This window comes from Trichoplax adhaerens, genomic scaffold, assembly GCF_000150275.1.
Source record: "Trichoplax adhaerens TRIADscaffold_2 genomic scaffold, whole genome shotgun sequence".
NCBI classification, from domain to species: domain Eukaryota; kingdom Metazoa; phylum Placozoa; class Uniplacotomia; order Trichoplacea; family Trichoplacidae; genus Trichoplax; species Trichoplax adhaerens.
This window is the reverse complement of record NW_002060944.1, coordinates 8886269-8908674: the sequence shown is the minus strand read 5'-3', so window position 1 is coordinate 8908674 and position 22406 is coordinate 8886269. Positions and strand designations below refer to the sequence as shown.

General features: G+C 32.7%; 1 protein-coding gene across 1 annotated transcript; it reads left to right on the top strand.

Moving 5' to 3' along the window:
* Window positions 1–241: 241 nt before the first annotated feature.
* Window positions 242–20881, top strand: TRIADDRAFT_53907 (uncharacterized protein; the record flags this gene model as incomplete). The annotated part of the gene is made up of 48 exons (XM_002110142.1): window positions 242–326; window positions 824–940; window positions 1143–1295; window positions 1962–2093; window positions 2211–2330; window positions 2419–2535; window positions 2687–2803; window positions 2898–3197; window positions 3961–4092; window positions 4486–4824; window positions 5188–5433; window positions 5571–5897; window positions 6094–6213; window positions 6493–6834; window positions 7002–7337; window positions 7462–7602; window positions 7778–8110; window positions 8304–8579; window positions 8802–9140; window positions 9396–9512; window positions 9701–10027; window positions 10403–10651; window positions 10932–11057; window positions 11204–11314; window positions 11648–11872; window positions 12056–12166; window positions 12290–12403; window positions 12588–13358; window positions 13635–13754; window positions 13854–13985; window positions 14167–14508; window positions 14591–14639; window positions 14827–14843; window positions 15001–15129; window positions 15742–16044; window positions 16214–16286; window positions 16774–16823; window positions 17000–17326; window positions 17548–17620; window positions 17838–17887; window positions 18997–19069; window positions 19162–19208; window positions 19385–19687; window positions 19924–19996; window positions 20164–20219; window positions 20368–20452; window positions 20572–20645; window positions 20790–20881. The coding sequence occupies 48 exons, from the start codon at window positions 242–244 to the stop codon at window positions 20879–20881; spliced, it is 8691 nt and encodes a 2896-aa protein (XP_002110178.1).
* Between the last annotated feature and the right edge of the window lie 1525 nt (window positions 20882–22406).

The window sequence follows — 22406 nt, the reverse complement described above, 5'->3', positions numbered from 1 at the left end:
TATAGATATTATTATATTACAAGAAAGCCCTATTTTTTACTTCTTTTTGAAAGATCTTAAATCCAATATTAGTAGATTACCTTTCAAGTGTCAGAAATTTCTGTCAAGTAATTGTTAGCATAATTTATACGGCATTTTTTTTGACCAATTATTACACAGATAATGCTAGCTTCAAAGAGACACAATGAGTACCTGAAAATGTTACAGATCTAGATGATCTGAGCTAGTTAAAAAAACTAATATGAAGTTTTATTATTTCGCTTTTCATATTCTTTTGGTGACGTGCAATCAGCTTGCAATTAATTTCGCCCAGGCTGAACCTAGTGGTAAGTCGATAACTGATATTCCACCTTAGGTGTGATACTGACGAAAAAATTGTAAACATTAACTTATAAAATAACACCTATGCGGCTTACTTCAATAAATTACATAAATTTTATTCCGTATGGTAATGATAAAAATTTGGAAACAATGATTTTTGAAATAGAAATACCTTGGCATTTTATATAGCCACAGAATTATAAGTTTTCGTAAAGCATGCGGCATTTTCGGAATTTTGATAAAGGATATTGCCAGTACTAGTAGTTGATTTTCAATCTTAAATTTACGACAAATTTTCTTTAATGTATATATGCAAATTTGAGGTTACGTTGAAATTAATGGAATTATGAACTATTCAGACGTGTTACCCATTATGTGCTACTATACTGTAGATGAGCAAAGTTTTTCTGATGGCAAATAATATTAAAATCATGCGCTTACAGCAATTAACAAAAAGTAGCAAAATTTTTCAGCTAAGAAATACTTTACATCCACTCTGTAGATGAACAATTCCAAAGCTGTAATGGTAGCCTATGCATGCAAGGAATGTGTTTGGAAGTCAACAGCATAAAAAAATGTTTATGCTACCAAGGGTTCACAGGACAATCATGCCAAATTGGTGAGTCAAATTTTTAAGTTAGATGAATTACTATGAATAATTATTTTCAAATTAATTTGTTAACTTATCAACACAATCGTGAAAGAATTCTAGACATAAATCCTTAACACTGTATTAAATAAAAGTATAAACTTAGCATAGTCGATATACTTGAATAATTTTTGAGTTCATTTATTAAATATGGTTCATTTTCTGCTAACAGCAATTGATGGCTCGGATTATCCTTGCAGTAGCAATCCATGCACAGCTGGCCGATGCATTTCCTATCAGGTTACAGGAGGATCTGCCTATTTTTGTAAATGTCCTTTAGGAATGAATGTTCCAGAATGTTATAATAGTACCACAAGTTTTCAAGGTACTGACTAGTGTTTTATGAAATAACCAACCTTAAGTATTCGCAGATATCAATAAGAATGTAGCAGCTCTACGAAAAAAACTTTTAATTATAGCATTCCTCAATAAATAATGGTAGGCGAAAGTAAAATTAAATTTATTTTCTACTAGTATGGCTATAGAACAATATTATGAGAATTTTGGAAAGCAAACTCACTTAACGTTTCACACTTTCGTTATTAGTTCATGCCGATACTAATCGTAATTGATACATATTATTTTGATAAATATTATCTTGCTATACTACTCAGACTTATCAATGCCATTTAGTTGCTTATTTGTAATGCTCTTAAAAATGCTCGTTATAGCTATGATTATGAAAAAGTAGGTGAGCCTGATAAACGCTATTAATGCTAGCCAAAAATAGACTTACGAATTTTAATTACGGTCAGATTTTAGGAACTCAACATAATGCTTTACTGATTATTATGGCTAAGATATTGGTGATAAAATGAAGCGTTTGTGCTTAATAAGAAAGTTAATATCTTTAAAATCTGATATAGTAGGCTAAAATCTAAATAGAACTCTAGGCAAAATGAAATGTTATGAGTTCAATAGCTAACCCTAAGTACAGTGATGACTTTTCAAATTCGATATTGTATATAAAATTTGCGTACTACGTTTGCAGCTCAAGCTTGTCCAAGCAGTTGTACAGCAAGGACTTGCGAAAATAGCGGCGTTTGCAATCAATATTATTCTTATGCCACTACCTACTGTACTTGCCCATCCGGATCGACCGGAAGATTTTGCGAACAAAACTGTAAGGCTTAAGTGGGACAATAATTGCTTTAAATGAGAAATTTATCAATATTCACAATTACTTGGTCTACTTCGATTCTATAACAAATTTAGTAATTTTACCATTCTTTACTTGCAGTTCAACCAGCCTGTACCCCAAATACCTGCCAAAATAATGGAATATGTCATAATAGTTATAATAATCAGAACTATCATTGCCATTGCAAGTACCCGTTTACTGGAAAAAATTGCGAATATAGTATGTGGGAAATTATTGAGAAAATTATTAATTTTGTGGGTAGCTTCCTTTACGTATTAATCTTAATCGTTTATGCAATCATGAACAGGACTAGGATGTTCTTCTAATCCTTGCTTAAATGGTGGTAATTGTATTGAAATTGCTCCTACTTATTCTTACCGATGCTCCTGTAGTTTAAATTTCACTGGTGTTAACTGTGAAGAAGGTATGTAATTTGCTACTAACACACAAGTCCGGATAGGGACTTATATTTTCACTTTATTTTGTTTCATACAATATCTATAAAAACTTTATTCTAGCTTTGTTTTGTATGCGGTACTGCTAAATTTCTTAAAACAATATATAACTTTGTGTAGACTATAATGATCCATGCGACCCTAATCCTTGCAGTAGATATGGAGTCTGTGTTAGAGATAACAGAAACTTTACGTGCAGATGTCAGCAAGACTATCGAGGACCTACGTGTTCCTATAGTATGTTTGACTTTCGTTTATCGATTTCCAAAAATAATTAGACTGATCAATTGAAGACCTTACAAAATATTAAGTGCTAAGCTTTCTTTCGCAGATTATAGAGAAGATGGATCGATTCGTCTTTATGGAAATACTCCGCAAATATACCAAAGCGGCTATTGGGGATATATTTGCGTTGATTCTATCAACTATTATAGTGTAGGACGAGTTATATGTCATCTAACTGGATACAGAGATATCAGTTATGTTGATTCCTACTATGGGTATTCGACCTATTTCACCATGAGCTATCCAAATTGCCAAGGAAACGAGCATTCATTGTTTCAATGCAATTACGGAAGGTTAAGTCAATCTCCATTCCACTGTAGTCGTCGACTTGCCGTGTCCTGCTATAGTAAGTTAAGCACCTATCTTTTAGACCTTTTTGATAAAATTATTAAGATTTACGAAAGAAAGCCTTCAACTGTATATTTTTTTATGTGAATGTATGACAATAATATTGGCATCATAGTAATATTTATAACGTGCAAGTATAAGTACGAATAACTAAATACTTTTGAGTTGTCAGTCTTTAAAAAAACACAGTATTTTTAGTATTTCGATAAAAAATTAATGGCTAATTTAGTTTAGTCATAGTCTTTAGTGCAAATATTAATAGATATAGGAGTGAATAATCACAAGTAATTAGGCAATCTTAATCGCCGCCATCATTTCAAAGAAGTCCTTAATCGAGTTTATCCAATCGGTAAAACATAACCTCAATATTGAATAATGTTGAAAAACAATGCGAGATAAGTTATTGTCATTTATCCAAACTGAACTAGAAGTGTCTAGAAATATTTCCTATCGATAGGTCAATCGCAGTATATCATTTCAGAATCAAATTAAGTTACATAATAACAAAATTCTGTGCCTGCATACAAATGTATAACAATTATTAAAATTTTAATGTTTCGCACAGAATTATTTACATCTTATGAATTATTTTATTGATATTTAATATCGTTTTTAATTCAGATAAGCATATGCTTATTAGAATTGTTTTAAGCGTACATAAATAGAGGTATGCTCTCTTTAAATAGCGTAAAATAAAGTCTGTACATTTGGTCAAGAGTGTCTTAATAATGTTCATGATTGGTTTTATTCTAAATGTTCAGATTATGGAAGCTGTTCTAGCTACGAGAGAAGTCAATGTGCAATATCAAATAAATTGTGTCAACCAGCAAGTTCTGGATATTCATGTTATTGTCCGAAAGGTTATACTGGCACAAAATGTGAAACATATATAGGTAAATAATAATAGCAGCCTTAAATTGTACAAGATTCCAGGCTGTTGACCAAAGCGGAATGATCACTTTCATACTATAGTTAGATTGTATTGCTGGATAACTATAAATCTGCGGCTTATTGGCAATATTTAAGGAATTGATTTTATATTTCACTAATGTACTCAGATGTTTTGATACACCCTCTTAGAATTAAGTAATGGGTATAGTCTGCACACTACTGCGTATAAATAAATAAATCAATTGTTATGGTTTTACTCTGTAAATTCTTACGCATAATCGCGGTTTTATTGCTTATGACTTAATACAAACGAAATAGAAGTTATTTAAACACATATACTACTAACTCTCCATATGATGTAGACCAATAATTCATTTATCCTTTTATTATCGCAGAAGCATCTTCCGGAGCCATACGTATAAGAAATCAGAACTATACTATTATCTCTCCCGCATCAAATAAAACTTCTTCTGGGATACTAGAAATCTTTTATAAAGGTTATTGGGGTGGAATCTGTGATAGTAACGACGAAAACGTGGCCATGGCGGCTTGTAGGCAACTAGGCTTTTCTGCTGGAAAAAAGTCTTCTACCTGCTGTTCTTCTGTTTATAATTCTAAAATTTGGGTCAAAGACATGCATTGCAGTTCTGATGCATCAGCAATCAACCAGTGCTCTTTTATGTATGGTACAAATACAAATAATTGCAATAGGCCAATGAAAGTGGAATGTCAACGTCAGTTGTCAAATGGATAAACTAATTTTTAATACTATTTTATAGCCAGTTTAAATGATAGTGCAAGAATTCTTTACAAAAATAATCCTATTCGAAATCATAAATGCTGAAGAGTTATAACGGTACGACATATATATATTTCATTTTATAATTAAATCTGCAAATTCGAATGTAAATTAAACTATTATTTCAGCATATTTTATCACCGTAGTACTCTCTGTAGATTTGTTAAAGCTGAATTTTATTAGCAATTGTAACTACTATCGCGTAAGTTGTGGTTTCATGCCTGATAGAATGGGTATGCCCGGTAAATAATGTACTTGCTTGTCTTCAATTGTACTGAGTTGGAAAATTTTCCGTTAGGAGCAACTTGTAATCCGAATCCTTGTCAGAACGGCGGAAATTGTACATTGTCAATGAATGGTACAAATCCTACAATTATTTCCTATTCTTGTTCATGTATGCCTGGCTACATTGGTGAAAATTGCCAATATAGAGATCCTTGCTTTATTAATCCTTGCAAAGACAGCGCAACCTGCTCCGTACATAATGTTACTGAATTTAGGTGTGCTTGTCGCTATCCGTACGTAGGGAAACGCTGTGATTTAGGTAAACTGTAGTCAATCTGGTAAAATATTTTCACCAAGGCTTTTTCAAAGCAGATAGAAGTCTTTCTGTTTAATGATAATTTAGTTTAATGTGAATTTAATATAATCAAAATCAATGTTGTAATTTAATTACGAAAGGACCATATAGAAGAGGCTCTGTAGCATTAATGGATGGCTCCTCATACAGAACTTACGGACGCGTACGACTTTATTCACGTTTTGGTTCGAGGGCTCTTTGCAGAGATGGAATGACAATGGCTGTTGCTCATGTAATTTGTCAAAGCAATAACTTAGCCGGTGCATTAGCAATTTCATATGGTATATCATATGGCTATCCTTCATATTCTTACGGTGCAAGCAATGGACAATGTACCGGCTATGAAACATCTTTATCAGAATGTCCCTATTTTAACTTCGATTCTAACAATTATTGCCGAGATCTGTATGTTGGAGTTCAATGTTCAAGTAAGTAATTCTGCGTAATTAAGACGATAGAACCTATTTCTTAGTTTACACACATAAAAATGTAGTAGATTCGAGTTAAAAATGATCATAGCTTGTATCCTAACATGGAATGACTGATCTAAAAGTATAAACTATTTTCGCACAACTACTAACTATTTTGAATTATTTTTCGACTTCGGTGCGATTATATAAACAGCAACTGATAATTGTGCATCTAATCCTTGCCAAAACGATGGCAAATGTATCAATATGTTCTACGGATATCGTTGCAACTGCACCAATCAATATGCTGGTACTATGTGCCAATTCAATACTTGTAAGTTAATAAAGTAGTAAATAATTAAGTGGCATTCTATTACCATTGATAAGATAATTTCGAAATTTGCCAGCACAATTACTACAGTATTTGTCTAAATATTCTTAGTTTTGAATTTAGTTTATGTACAGTAGAGTATATACGTAAAATACAGTCGCTCTGAGCTAATCATGAAATACTCTTCTTCTGCACATGAGATCAATCATAATAATATCAATTAATGTTTGCGTCCCCTGCTATGATTAAATATGAATCTATAATGGAAACTTCCATCTTTAGCTTCAGTAACTCCCGGTTTCGCGACACTTGTAAACGGTTCTACGCGATTAAATGGAAAAGCAGAAATTTTTCTAGATAATCAATGGGCTACTGTGTGCAGCGATACGGTGACAGAGAAAGATTTACGAGTAATATGCCGGCAAATGGGCTACGTCTTCGCTAGCTCACGTATAATTAGTGCTGGCAGTAATAACACCAACAACAGCAGTTTGTATTATAGCCGCCTTCCAAAATATAATCTGAGATGTGTAGGTAATGAAAAATCTATTATTGAATGCCCTTATCAGTCTATTAAAGATCCTAAAGGTTGCTCAGACAAAATCGTGAAGATAACATGTACAGGTAAAAACGTGGGCCAATTCTTAAATTTATTGCTAGATGAAGTTGTAGGAGCAGAACGTAAAAAGTAAAATTGGCGTTTATTTTAAAATTTCATAAGTAATATCAATAATAATTGGGAATTACTTTTGTGATATTGAGATAATTATTTATGCATTATCTTATTTCAGGTTATCAGAAAGATGGAGATATCCGATTAGATTCTGATGACGATACTAAAGACTACGAAGGCTTCGTACAAGTATTTTATAATGGCACTTGGGGAACTGTATGCAACGCTCAAAATCGATACGAACTAGCTGGAAAAATGTGCATTATGTTAGGGTACTCCAGCTACTCCTCGTTTGATTTTCGACAATCTACTGATATGCTAGGACCAGTAATGTTAAGCAATGTAAGCTGTACTGGAAATGCGAGAAATTTGTATCAGTGTGATAGTGCGGGTTGGCATAGTGTTCCGAACGAATGCCAAGACCATGGGCAAGATTTTTACATCAGATGCTCCTGTGAGTTCATTAAGCTTTATTCGAGTGCTTTATATCATTTAAATCGTGTAGGGCTTTGCTACTAATAATATTACCTAATATTTACTTATATCGGCAATATATGTTGAACCATATGTCTTTACAGTGAGTAACTTCTATTGTCGGGATAATCAAGTCAGTAACTGTAAATCTTACAACAAGTATTGCATACCAATGTATAATTCTCCAAATTATCAATGTCGATGTCCAGCTGGCTTTACCGGACAATACTGTGAAACAAAATATGGTAATTAAATTGAACTATAATTAATATTGATTTAAGTCAGTATATGGTAAATTTACTAGAATAACCTTAATCGCAATTCATATGACGATGATAAATTATACCACTTTAGTTCCAGAAAGATTTAAATGATGAATAATTAAGATAAATACCAACTGATGATATTCTATGAATGTAGTTCCACCAGTGGAAGGCAGTATTCAGCTGGCATATAAAGTCGATTACGCCTATAATAAGGCATATGGTGTTCCTTTACTCTATCATAATGGTATCTGGGGCGGATTTTGTTTAAATGGTTTTTCCGCAATAGAAGGCAGAATTTTATGTCGACAAATGGGCTTCACAGACTATTTATCTCGTAGTTGTTGCCATAAAAACATGAGCACTCATAACAAAATTTGGGTTACAAAAGCACAATGTACCGATAAAGAGAAAAAAATAACGCAATGCAAACTTACATACGAAACAGACGCAAATTTATGCGATGGTAACATTCGCCTTTATTGCACACGTAAGTTGAAGGTTTAAAGGTTATGAGCCACAATAGACAAAAATCATCGCTAAAATTCTATTACAACTTAGTCGTTCATATGCTACTTAAATTTTGATTAGATTTTATCTTATTGCGTCGGATATGAAAATATAAAATCCTTCGATCTTCGTATAATTTTGATTTGTTTTTGAATCCATTCGTTGCGTTCTAGGTCAACTTTGCCCTCCGGGCTATTGTGATCGAGGAACATGTACTTACAACACATCCATTGCAGATGATGTTACATCGTATCATCAGTATTGCATATGTCCGCCAGGTTATTACGGAAATCGTTGCCAATATCAATCAGTTTGCGATAGCAATCCATGCCTGCACGGTGGTACCTGTACTAATAAGTTTCGCGCACATCCGACCTTCGCGGGTGTTATCCTTAGCTACTATGAGTGCCAATGTCAGCAGGCTTATTTTGGCAGCAGTTGTGAAAAAGGTAACATGAGAAAAGTTAAAGTACTTTCTTATACTCCTATGCATTGGCAATATGCACTTAAAAATCGTTGTGTACCTTTACTTCAATCATTACACTATGATATTATAATTTTGCTATGCTAGAAAATTCAGTGATTAAATTTCTTATTATAAATCGAATAATTTCAATCAAGATTATATGTAAATTACTCAATACTTATCTATATGAACTCCTTCAATTTAGGACCTGCTAAGCATGGCGACATAGATTTAGTTAGGCCATCAGTCACTTCTCCGGACAGTACAGGCCGTGTTAGAGTATATTTGCACGGAAATTGGTATAGTATCTGTAATGATAACTTTACTACATCTGCAGCTAATGTTGTTTGCCAGCAGCTACGTTATGGTAAAAGTCTTATATATAGTAACCGCTACGGAGAAAGTCTAACTGGTAGAATGATTAGAAATCTTCGCTGCACTGGCTATGAATTTTCGATTTCCCAATGCCAATACTCTCTAGATAATATTACCACAACTGGAGTATGCCAAAAAGAGAACGCTATTGGAGTAAGCTGTGCTTCATGTAAGCATTATCGTAGAACAAATGTCTTTTTTTCCAAAGTCAAAATTAGTTACGAAAACAAAGACTTCTACCGCTATTTTTACTGTAACCTGAATAGTATCTGAGCCCATCTACTGTTAAATATCAGATAAACTGCAAATTAGAGAATTAATAATTAGTTAATGGTACCGTAAATATCGGGAAATTAGATTATACGTATTACTTAATTGTATTATGTATTGACTATCAATTATTTTTCGCTTGTACTCGCTATAGTGTATAATCCATGTCATGGGATAAGTTGTAATTTAGGAGTATGTCGCAATATGGCCTACGGATTCAAATGTGATTGCCATGAGTATTTCACTGGTTTACGCTGTGAAACTTATCTTGGTAAGTTCTGATTACGTAATTGCAAGACTTGACTAGTAGATTAGTAGAATTCAACATCCAATCAATAATTTACATCACAGTAATGTAAAAGATAAAATAGTAAGTAAAATACATACGAATATATTGTCAAGCTGTTAGATTAAAATAATCAAATATGACGTTAAAATACTTTTCATGAAACATTCTAGGACCGCCATTTGAAGGAGATATCAGACTTCGAAATGGTAAAACGATTACAGAAGGTCGGATTGAAATTTACCGCGGTAATCAATGGAACACAATATGTGGCTCAGCATCTATTGGCGATATTGGAAGAGCGGTTTGCTATCAATATAAATACAGCTATACTGAAACCGTTTATAACGCTTATTTTGGTACTGGAAAAGCTTCTTTGGGGATACTATCGTCAAATTGCTCGGTTAATGCGCCCAGTACGACGAGTTGCCTTTTCCAGAATGTAACTAATATGTCGTCAGAATGCAATCACGGAAACGATCTTGGTGTAATATGCAGCAGTAAGTTTAATCATGATAATGAAAGAAAATTCTTTTTTAATTCCTACTGGCCAAATTCTCTGATAAGTTAAACGAAAATTGGAGTACTATCTATATTTAGCAGTAAAGTACTGTAAAACTGTACTAAATCTAATTCGAGTATATTTGCCTGCATTTCAAATTTGTTATAGCGCATCCCTGTGTACCATATCCTTGTGCAAACAATGGAACTTGCCTTGCCGATGGATTAGACTACTATTGCAGATGTCTAAATGGGTTTACTGGAAGAAACTGCGAATCCAGTGAGAGCCTTTGCTCTTTGTCGATTTAATCGTTTTTGTAACAGTAATAACTGACTTAGGCGCCACTAATAATACAATCATTAAAACTTTATAGTTGCTGAAGGAACCTTACGCCTTAAAAACGGAACTACCAGCTCTGGAAACTTAGAAATATACCACAGTAATAGTTGGGGAGCCGTTTGTGATATAGGATTTACAAAGAAGGCGGCCGAAGTTGCTTGTAAACAACTAGGATTTATTGGAATGCAAGATTATTTTTGCTGTTCTAATTTCGGGTTTCATAGTGGAACATTTTGGCTTCACGGGCTAAACTGCAAAGGCGATGAATCAAGACTTATTGATTGTAATTGCTTATCCATTGATTCGACGTGCAACTATAATAATGTCGCAGGCATCAACTGCCGGGGCAAGTAATAATTTTTAGTATTCCATCCTAGAAGAATCAGCGTTTTACTTTACAAACATTTCCAGTACTGAGTAGTAAGCATAGTCTAAACAAATTATCACATTTCTACAATTTCCCTAAGCTCCAATTAAGAGGAGCATATTATAGCTTTATAATTTTACCTTGTAGTAAGTGCAGGAATAATAATATGTTCATAATTTGAATGATATTGTTTTAGACAATGCGTGCTACAGCAATCCATGTAGCAACGGCGGTACTTGTATAGGCAGTAATAATGGTCCGGGAACTTATAAATATAATTGCCGATGCCCACCTAATTTTACAGGAAAGCAAAGCCAAAGCAGTAAGTTAATTGATGCTTTACTTTAATAATGTTGCATTATTTTGTAGCGATTCAAAACAACTAGTACTTCGTTTCATTACAATGAGATTCTCCATAACTTAACAAAATAGAGAAGTTTATTCGTTGACTGTTTACAATCATTACAGAATTATTGTGTAGCATGAATCCATGTGGAAGCAATGCAACTTGTCAAGATCTACCTTATGGCTATAGTTGTTACTGTCCTGATGGATTCCACGGACAGAATTGTTCAGAAAGTAGGAAACTAAATTATAATATCTATTCATCTATGCAAATATATTATTAATATGATGGTAAATGTTTTGGGTATCATTATAGTTGAAATTGCGGTGTACAATAATTTTATTTCGATATGCATTGTGATAAATAAGCTAAGCTATAATTCAAATATCACAAACACTTTTTTTATACTATCTAATATTTGTAAATGATAGTAATGCAACTATTAATAAAACTTAGTACAAATTTTGCTATATACGAGTAAATTATTTATAAGTTATATAATACAGATTTATTATAGCCAAAGCAAAGTGAAAAATGACTGTTTTTGAAACTCTCACTAATTATAGGAGTGATGAATGGAGATGTTAGACTATCATCTAGAATAGGTGACAATAACGTTAGACAAGGAACTGTCCAAATATATCAGAATGGAACTTGGGGCTCTATATGTGATGAGACTACATTTAATATACAAGCTGCTAGCGTTATATGTAGGCAATTAAATTTCCCTTATGCTACTGCGTATTACAAAAGCTCATATTTTGGTCCAGTCCCGGGAAAAATAATTTATGGTGAGTCGCATTTGCCAAAGTACGGTAATTTGTCAATCAATTCCTTTTTAGGTCACGACCTACATGCCTTCATTTCTTCCAAGTAAACATTAGCTTCCGTATCTGCAGTTTGGGTCTAGTACAGTTAAAATTTAATAAAACTTTTTTCGTAAGTGTTTCATTGATGATTTTGTTTTCTCTAAGGTGGTGTAACATGTAAAACTGGAAATGAAGATTCTATAACAAAATGTAATCTTAATCGCCATATTCCTGGTCAGTGTGATTACAATGATCTGATAGGTATCGATTGTTCAGGTGAGCTTACAGATGGAAAAGAGTTGGGTACTAGAATCTTTCTTAACTTAATTAGAATAAAGTATAATCTAATTTATATCATAGTGATAATTCTTATATAAATGATTCCATTTCTTAATGTAGGCAACGCTTGCGAAAGCTCACCTTGTATTAGCGGTGTATGTGAACGACTGAAATCTAAACCGTTTTATCGATGTACCTGTCATCCAAGCTATACAGGAAGAAATTGCGAGACAGGTAATAAACATAGAAATAGTGTTAAAATAACGCCATTTAACCATCACTCTGACGCTATCTAACTACATTTATCCTAGCATTTAATTTTATAATCATCTATCAAAGCTTACATTATATTATTGTATAAATAAAATGTAACAAAGTCATCTATTCTAAGGCCATAAAACCATTTTTTGATCTATAGCATTAGTTGCCGAACCAGCTAGAATAGTTGGAGGACCTAATCGTTATACTGGTCGCTTGGAAGTGTTGTATAACGGCACATGGGGAGGCATCTGTGATTATCGTTTTACCAAAGAAGTGGGTCAAGTGGCTTGTAAACAGTTGGGATTTAAAGGTTTTTCATCTAATTGGTGTTGCTCTCGTTATGGATATCCACAAAGCATATTACTGAGTAATATTACTTGCAGAGGAGATGAAATTAGTTTGTCTAACTGCCAACGTAATCCGTGGGGTGGCTCGCAATATTGTAGCAGGCAAAATTCTGTTAGCGTTGCATGTTATGGTAGCCCTTGCACAGCTGGTGTGTGTCCTAACAATGCTACATGTATAGAAATGAGTGGTTATAATGAAACTGGATATACCTGCGAATGTCCTCCTGATTATTATGGTAGTAATTGCCAAATTGGACCAGTAGCGAATGGCGCTGTTCGCTTCAATAGTCAGTATTATAGTTCTGATACGGGGCTTGTACAAGTATTTATTAATGGGGAATGGGGCAGTATATGTTCTGATGGATTTACTGCTAATTCCGGTGAAGTAATTTGTCGAGCAGTCAAAAAAGGGAAATTTGTACGTCAACTCAGTTATAACCATGATCGCAATACTGGAAAAATATTGTTTAGTAATCTGAAATGTAATGGTACTGAAAACTCGCCTATTGAATGTCCTCGCTCGTTGCCCAACCCTAGCCGCTGCAATTCGTATAATAAAGCTCTAGTTATAGAATGCACAAGTATGTTTCTATTTTGGTCTCTGTATACAGAAATTGTGTAAAAGTAACATTTCTACTGATAATAACTGAAACTATAATGTTACAATTATGAACTAAGTTAACTAAAATATGATGCGGTATAGTTAAATAAGCTAATTGAAGATTTCGTACTTGATGAATTGAAAGGATTTAAATACTAGAAGTTAAGCAAATCGTTTAAGCAGGATAATACAAATATATGCAACATGTTTACATCTATTGCAAGTAATACATTCCATCCATTATAAATTAATACAGATTCCTACTGCGATAGTACCAAGAATCCATGTAGCGGACATGGTACCTGCCATTCCAGCAATGAGACGACTTATAATTGTGTCTGCGATCCATTATACACTGGCAAAGACTGTGCAATATGTTAGTACAGTCTTTATTAACTACTGTGATTATAGCCTGTCTAAGCCATTTTGTGTTACTGATCAAATGCGATTCGAATTGTTCATGAACATCTTTTAGATTATACTCCATGTTCTAGCAATCCATGTGCATCGCAGGCGAGTGGTAGAGCAATATGTGTGGATCATCTCGATAAAAATTATTACTCTTGTGAATGTCCGAAAGGTTACAGTGGCTATAACTGTTTATTTTGTAAGTTATGGCTTCTAATAGTTTGAGCAAATATGGTTATGGCATTATTACCTTGGATTTTTTATTTACTGCTAGAGAAAAAAGTATTTTGAAGCATAAAACCAAGTAATGTATGAACATTGGATAGAACTATACAATCGTAATGATAAATTTCTACTTTACCAAATAATGGTATATACAGATTCTGAAGTTATTGGAATTCGTGTAACTGACGGCGTAAAGTACAATCAAGGGTTAATGGAAGTCTATAAAGATAAGGCTTGGGGAACAACTTGTTCTAGTCAATGGAAGTATAGTGCTGCTCAGGTTGCCTGCCGTCAACTTGGTTTTGCCAATATGCAGTTATCATGGGGACCGTGGAGATTTATACAAAATGAAAACGTTAGGATTGCTGTTGGAAGTTTTAACTGTACTGGTAACGAGCCAAACTTAAACCACTGTGGACAAAGTAATGAATTATTAAACCAAGGATCTAAATGCAGGCCAAATACAATAAATATACATTCTGATGTATCATGCGTTGGTAAGATATTATTGGACTTAGATTTACTCAGGATATTTTTAGAATGTTTGTAATTCATTGTTAATACTCCAAAATTATACAGATGAGCCTTTAGATTCTAGCCTTCGAAATGCAAAACAGTTGCCACCAAAGTAAGAAGTACACTTGAATTGAGATTTCATTTATTTATTTATCATATTTTATTAGAAATAATAATTACATAATTTATCAATAAATCTTGTAGATAGATAAAATAGAAGAACTGAGACTTGTTAATATCTATTATGCGAACTAATGAATATTTGTTTTCTTATTGCATTTAAATTTGAAAAACTATAGTTACACATGTCAAACAGGTGAGAGTAAAATACTTGTAGATCGATGTTATTAAACCATCTTTAGTTATTACATACTCAGCAATCTTTTGCCCTTAATTTAGCAATCTGATCTTACCAAAAAATCAATATAACTGAAGATTAACTAAATCTTCTTTTTTGGTTAATACTTGTACAGCAATTTCTCCTTGTGCTAGTTCTCCATGCATTCAATCTAATACTACTTGTGCTAACGTCATGCAGCCATCGGTAGGTTATACCTGTATCTGTAGTAGTGGTTATTGGAATGGCCAAAAATGTATCACCGGTATGTAGATTATCAAATTATCAAAGAAAAAACTTATTGAAGTATGTTACTAAGCATAAAATTGACCGAATATCGTAACTAGACGAAATAAAAGTATTATATATCAATTAGCAGTAAAAATAGTTAATGTATATCTTAATTATCATATATCTTGAAATTGATCATTCAAAAGATAGTATAAATTAACAAAAAGATTTCACTTTTTCGATTCTTAGTAATAGATGGATATAAATGGTTCAAAGTTTTACATATACGCAAATTTTATTCACTCATCGTGTATCTGCGTGATTATAGACGTGTATTATAACAGATTGTAAATCAGTTTTAATATTTACTACCGTAAATATATCTATAGTAATATGATTAAGGGATTAAAAATTGAAAGGGCAATAAAATAATAGACAGCATTATGTATGATTTAAACAAATATCAGCTACAACGGCTTTCACATAAAAATGACATACTGAATGAAATAATCGATAGCTTTGAGCACATTAATGCTAGCTTAAAAATTAAACGGCATATTTAGGGTTTTTTTATTGTTTTCTATTTCGCCTATTTCATGAAATAGTTTTATTAAGAATTATTATTATTTTTTTTTACTGAAATTAGAAATACCACCTTCGGCTGTTACACTAGAAGCTAGTGTTAATTTAGTAACAATCGGACAAATGATAACGCTAGAATGTTCTGCCTATGGTCGACCCCGACCAACTATAAGCTGGCTTAAAAATGGAAGACCTATCTATGTTTATGCAAACCCAAACATGACTAAAGGCAACTCCTCTAATAACTTAGTGACTAAATCAACGTATTTCATACGGTATGCAATACCCTCGTATAAAGGCGTCTATACTTGCCAAGCAACCAATATGGCCAATAGTCAACTAGTCACAAGCAATTCACAAACAATCAGTAAGTTGAAAGCCATTGTTCATTTTTTCAGCAACAAAGTGTTAGAATAAGTAATTTTGTTTTTTGTTGCTGTATTAAAAGAGTAAACTATTCAAATACACAGAATTTTAATCGGTATAGCTATCTACAAATCATAATCATATATATTCGATAATACTTTCTGTAATAGGATTCAACTGTTCTTCAAAGTATTGTTCCGATCACGGCCAGTGTACAATGGTAAATGATACGGCCATCTGCAGGTTATCAATCAATAAATAATAAAATTTCTAGGCGTACTAAGTTAATAATCTAAAGTGATACTTGGTGCAGTGGATCTGTTTGGAAAAGTTAATACTCTTGTATGATCTATAATAAATATATCTAATAGTTTGTTAGCAGATCAGCTTTAGAATCTTGTTCTACGGGATCGTATTATGAACAAAGATTATATCTAGCTTCTAATTTAAGATATTAATTGTAAATTTAAAAATTTTGCTTTAATAAAAATAGCTAAGCGAACTTATAAGAACAGGCAGAAGTAATGTTACACTTACTTCATCTTAAATCGTTTGTAGACGTCCAGTAAAATTATGATTAAATTTTGAGGAGAAACATGAAAAAGCAATGTACATAATGCTTCAAGAGTCAATATTTTTGAAATGATTGATAAGACTGTGGAAACATTAATAATAGATTTCGAAAATTTTACAATCATCGTTGTAATATCAATTATTCACCTATTTACAGCAATTGTAACATTGGTTATATCGGAACTCATTGTGAAATCATGCAACCATGTAAGTAGCGAATGAATATCTTTCAATTGATTTTAATAGATCTTTAATTAATCATGTGGTATATCGATAATATGTACGTTCAAAACTGTTATCCGTCATGGTAAAGTCAAGAAACCTGCTTGAATTATCAGTAATTAACATATGTAAAACGTCTTATGATTTGACAACATGTTTAGATGTTCCACTTCGGGCAGTTTCGATTCAATCTAATGTAACAGATATCTATCGACTGGGTCAAATAATTGGGTTAGAGTGTCAAACTACATCATATCCTTCACCATTTATAACCTGGACTAAAAATAATATTCCTCTATCTATCGGAGAACATTATACCACTATGAAAAGGATTGGTTATTCTGCATACTATGAGCAAAAGTCTGTTTTAGTTATTAATGGTTTGAAAGTAACTGATATTGGTATTTATCGATGCGAAGCTAATTATCAATATAATGCATTCGGCCAATTGCATAATATAACAATGAAAACTAAAGAAGTTGCTATAGGTAATAGGATATTTACACATATGAGCAGTATGGGCCAATGCTATCAGACGTTACTATGGTTGAACTTACCGAGCAAATACTATATTAACGCATTATTTTGAAATATCTGAGATATTAGAAATCGCCGTATACCAAAGTGATTTGGCAACACATGAGACATGTAAATCAGGAGGATTTTCGCTCTAAATCCGTTATTTACAATTTCTTTTATGCGCTTATAGAAATTAGCTGCTATCCTGAAATTTGTAACAACCGAGGACAATGCAATCAGTCTAATAATGCACCAGTTTGCAGGTAAATTAATATTTGCTAGAAATAGTTATCGGAAGTGTACAGTTATTTCTGCTTATAACTTTAAACTGAAAATAATATTCGCAGTAAACGCCGGCATTATAGTGAATAAATGTATCAAAAGTAATAGACTTAATCGAATGCACATGAAGGACATTTTAAAGTAATTGTGATAGTAAATTTAAACATTGAAATCGCGTTCTTGCTATCATTCTAATAGTTGCAATGTTCCTTATACCGGACAGCAATGCGAATCATCTTATATCCCAAGTAAGAATCTGAGTATACGTATACTGATATTCATGGTGTTAAAAGTAATATTTAGAAAAAATTGATACCAGTATAGCTTAAAAAATAGTATTTAATACCAAATATATTCAGCTCTAGTAAAACTTACTGACACAACTAAAATATATCATACGGACAGTAGTTCCTGCAAATTTGTTATATGGCTTTGTGCGAAAGAAATCTTAAATGGAAATACTCACTTGTAAATTTATTGCGGAATTTATATTGATATTTTCGTCTAATTTATCTATAATAACTTTTTATTATCAAGATATTCCATTAGATAACATTTAAATCAAATCTAATCTTTCAACATACAATGTTGATGCAACTGTGGGCATGGAATGCCAAGCTCACTCACGTCCTTTATCTACCCTCACCTGGACAATAAATAACACTATCATTCAAGATGGAAGTAACATGAAGATCATGATAGTCAACACTACGTCTGATTCCATAACGAAATCGGTATTAGTAATTACTCGTTTATCATCAGCTAACAACGGAAAATATCGGTGCATCGCCATTGATACAGCGAACGATAGAAACCTAACGTCTTCTTCAGTTACAATAAGTAAGGTTCAAGAATGTAATTAAGCTTTGATCAGCAGAAATTACTTTTATATTTAATCAAACACAGAGGCAAAACGAGTTTATTAAATAGTTATTTAATATACGGCACAATAATAAGCTATATACAAGTTTATCAATATTATAATCTTTAGTGGTTTATTAGTGATTCAGTAGCATACAGTAACAGTCTATTGTATACTTAGCTTGATGATTCGACTATTCTGGCGCCAAGGTTCCGTTAGCTTAATATGCTCTATCATTACTTTGATGTTATCGCGCGCTTACTAGAATAGTTAAAATTTATCATCTGCGTGAGAGAGTACTGTAGTATTAAATAACTGCTTATTCCTCATAGATTTTATGTTTACCTAGATCAGTTTGGTTTTGAAGAACTTATATATATATATATATATCAAAGGTTAAACGCGTATTTAAGTAACTACTGTAGCAGAAACAGAAATTTACATTTATCTATTCCTAGCTACATATTAAGCTTGTTTATTGTTGTTATATTGTAGAACTTGCTTGTTTACCTAGAACTTGCTTAAATGGAGGAAATTGTTTCATGATTGGAATTACGCCTGTTTGTAGGTGAGTTGATTGGAGCTCAAATTCAGTTAATAGGGTTTAATATAAAACTGAATACTTTTAGAATATTACCTATCTTTTGTTCTATTTGTTAGTTGTGTCACTGGGTATGCAGGAAATCGCTGCGAAAATTGGTTACAAAGTAAAGATAACATTTTTATTTTTAACTGGCTCTTAAATTACATTCTCTAATTAGATTATGTCGATATATGTATACGTTAATTAAATTCTGGGTATCAAGTATTACGTGTGTGTGTCTTTCGTAAAAAACAGCATTCAGTACTACATTGTAAGATATCGTCTCTTTGCTAATCTTAGGTGTGCCTTTGCAAAATGTTCAAGTAATTTCCAATACTTCATTATATACTGTTGGCTTGTACGCCAGGCTAGAATGTCAAGCTACCGCACGCCCCAAGCCAATCTTTACCTGGACGAAAAATGGGATCCCTATGACTCCTGGAAATAACACAAATATTATCGAGATCAGCTCTAATACTAGTGCCATCGTTAAATCTATATTAAACTTTAGACCTTTAACATTCAATGACAACGGGCAATACCAATGCGTAGTTCGTAAACCTGATAATACTACGTTTACTTTAAGCGCGGCCTTGAATATTGGTAAGTGGTAGAAAATGACTGCTAAAATCAGCAACTTATTTTGATCTAGCTCTCAAATTAGATTCAAATAGAAATATAGTATCGTATAATATATGATAGATTTTGTATGTTAAAGTTAGGAAGTTAGTGCTGATATGCATGTATTATGCGATTCTGAATCTGAACCCTAAAGTATTGTACCATTACATATGTACTTTAAGTAAAACACTAAGGTTTGCATTTGATATTTTTTCCAGATTTCTCTTGCTCTCCCAGCTTTTGCGTTAATAATGGACAGTGTACCATGCAGAATAATAGACCAACATGCAGGTTTGCCAAAATATTGTTTTCAAAGCTAAATTAAATCATCGATTTTTTTGTTTAATACAATTATAAAAAGCATCAAACTGATTACAAGTTCTATATTTCTTAACAGACCCACAGTGGTTTAAGTACGAATAAAACCTAAAAAATTCTATTATATTATATATCTGTAGTTGTTCAGGAGGCTTTCAAGGGAATAATTGTCAAAGTGCAGTCATAGGTTTAAATAGTAAGTAGCCATTCATTCATTCAGAGTCCTCTTTTAACAGCTTCATCTTCATTATGGCAGATGTACTTAAAACTAAGTTGATTTCGTAAAAGGACCTTGACCTTAAATTTGTATGGCAATAATTTAAGGTTAATTTATGCACTTATAGCTCCATCTATTATTGGCATTGCTGCTGGCTCTGCCGGCGCCCTCTTGATTCTCCTCTTGGTAGCTTACTTTTTTATGCGCAAGAGGTAAAAAAATCACATTCGAACTTGACGACATTGTGACCGGTTCTTTAGTAACTCATAAAATCTAACTAAAATTACGGATATTTTCTAATTATATTTTACCGTTCAATATTATTAACTAGGGGAAATAATATTAGTTCCGATAACAAACGTGCTAAGACTTCACAATCCAAGAGTCGAGATCCTATTTATAGAGGTATTTTGGTTTATAAAATTTACTACTTGAACTGTATAATTTTAGCTATTACCTGTACACATATTGATGGTTGGCTAAAAACTGATAATGAATTTTAACATATTAATATCCATAATTTACATTTTTTGATCGTTATTAACATAGAAGAATCAGGTCAAATGACTATGAGCTCATCAGGAGGAAATCAACACATTAATCAAACTTATGAAGAACCTGAGGAGATGGCTAAATTTTAGAGCTTCTGGATAATAATTGAAGCAATAGTAATTTCCTTAACTAGTTAATGATAAAATAAGTTCATTGCCAAATTAGTGTTTTAAATGCCTCTAATATGAACTAGTGAATCTGGGTATGCTCTTAACAAAGAGGCAATTAAAAAATGCAATACTAAGCTAGAAGTAAAGTATTTTGTAAACCGCACGTTGTTGTTATTTTGATTTTATTACTTTTTCTACCATTTACTTCCGTTCTTTACGTGTAAGTGATGCAGTTGTGGTACGTATTTCATAATGATAATAGCAAATCCATTTTACAGTAATCAGCTTCAGTTCAGCGCACTGATTAGTACAGTATATGAAACTTGTGTTTTTATCTCTACCGAATTACTTACAGACACTATGATAGACAAGGCTATAATTATGCAACAAACTGAATGCTATCATACTCTTCTTTCAGTTATTGTAGTCAAGTACAGTAATTAGCAAACATAATTTGACGGCAGTTACAACATACGCATATTGTAGTTCAGAATCGGTCAACTATATAAAACTGAGAATCTCCTACTAGTAAGGAAGATTCATTTGATATACAGTAGTCCGTTAGTCCGTATAATATAGAACGTTTAGTAGCTTTTGCATAGGTCTATGAAATAAAATAAAAGTGTGCTTATCCTAGATTGTATTCTATACAGTGCTAGTTTGAAGTTAAATTTGAGCTTAAGAGACCTAAATATGCGGAATACTGCACATTCCTTCTACCGAGTAGCTCAAGAGATTTAACGTTCGTAACTTAATTATTATACCATAGTTATTGCCCTAATGAGAGTCACGAGCCGACCCATAGATTCGGAAGCTAAAATAACTAACTACGGTATCAAAGCCATTTAAATCTTTCTTTACACAGCTTTACCTGTACTACAGAGGATCACCATTTATACTACATCGGATGCAGCTCCTGTACAACGGAGCTATGATGTAGTTTGCCTTATTTATGTCAATTAAATACTGTATATCTGTCTTACCACGGGTAAATTGTATTTGCAAACTACAGTGAGAACCAAGTGAATTGGCCTTACAAGACTAATTATAATAATAATCAAATTGACGTTAATGATCTCAATTAGCTTCATCAAATTATATTGCAGAAAACAATTACCATTAACATGAACGGCAATGGAATTGTATTCAATTGTTCTACATTCCTTATAGCAAATGCACGGAATTGGTAATAAGGCTTAAGACTTGCGTAAAGTGAGATGATACCAGTTACATTTTTAAGCCAATATATGCAAGGTTTGATCCATTTAAACTACGACAATGTTGCGCAAATGTATGTTAGCTGATTGTGATCCTATGGATTAAAAGAGAACGCATCCTCTTTGCAAGGACGTAAACATCTCTAGGTTTACAGTTGCCTTTATTTTTCCTTACCGTAAGAATATAACTGACAAGTAGCTTATTATTGCGAGATAGTGGCGGAGTAATTTTGCCCCTCTTAACACGATCATACTAGGACATTGCCTTGGTAATAAATAGAAAGCGA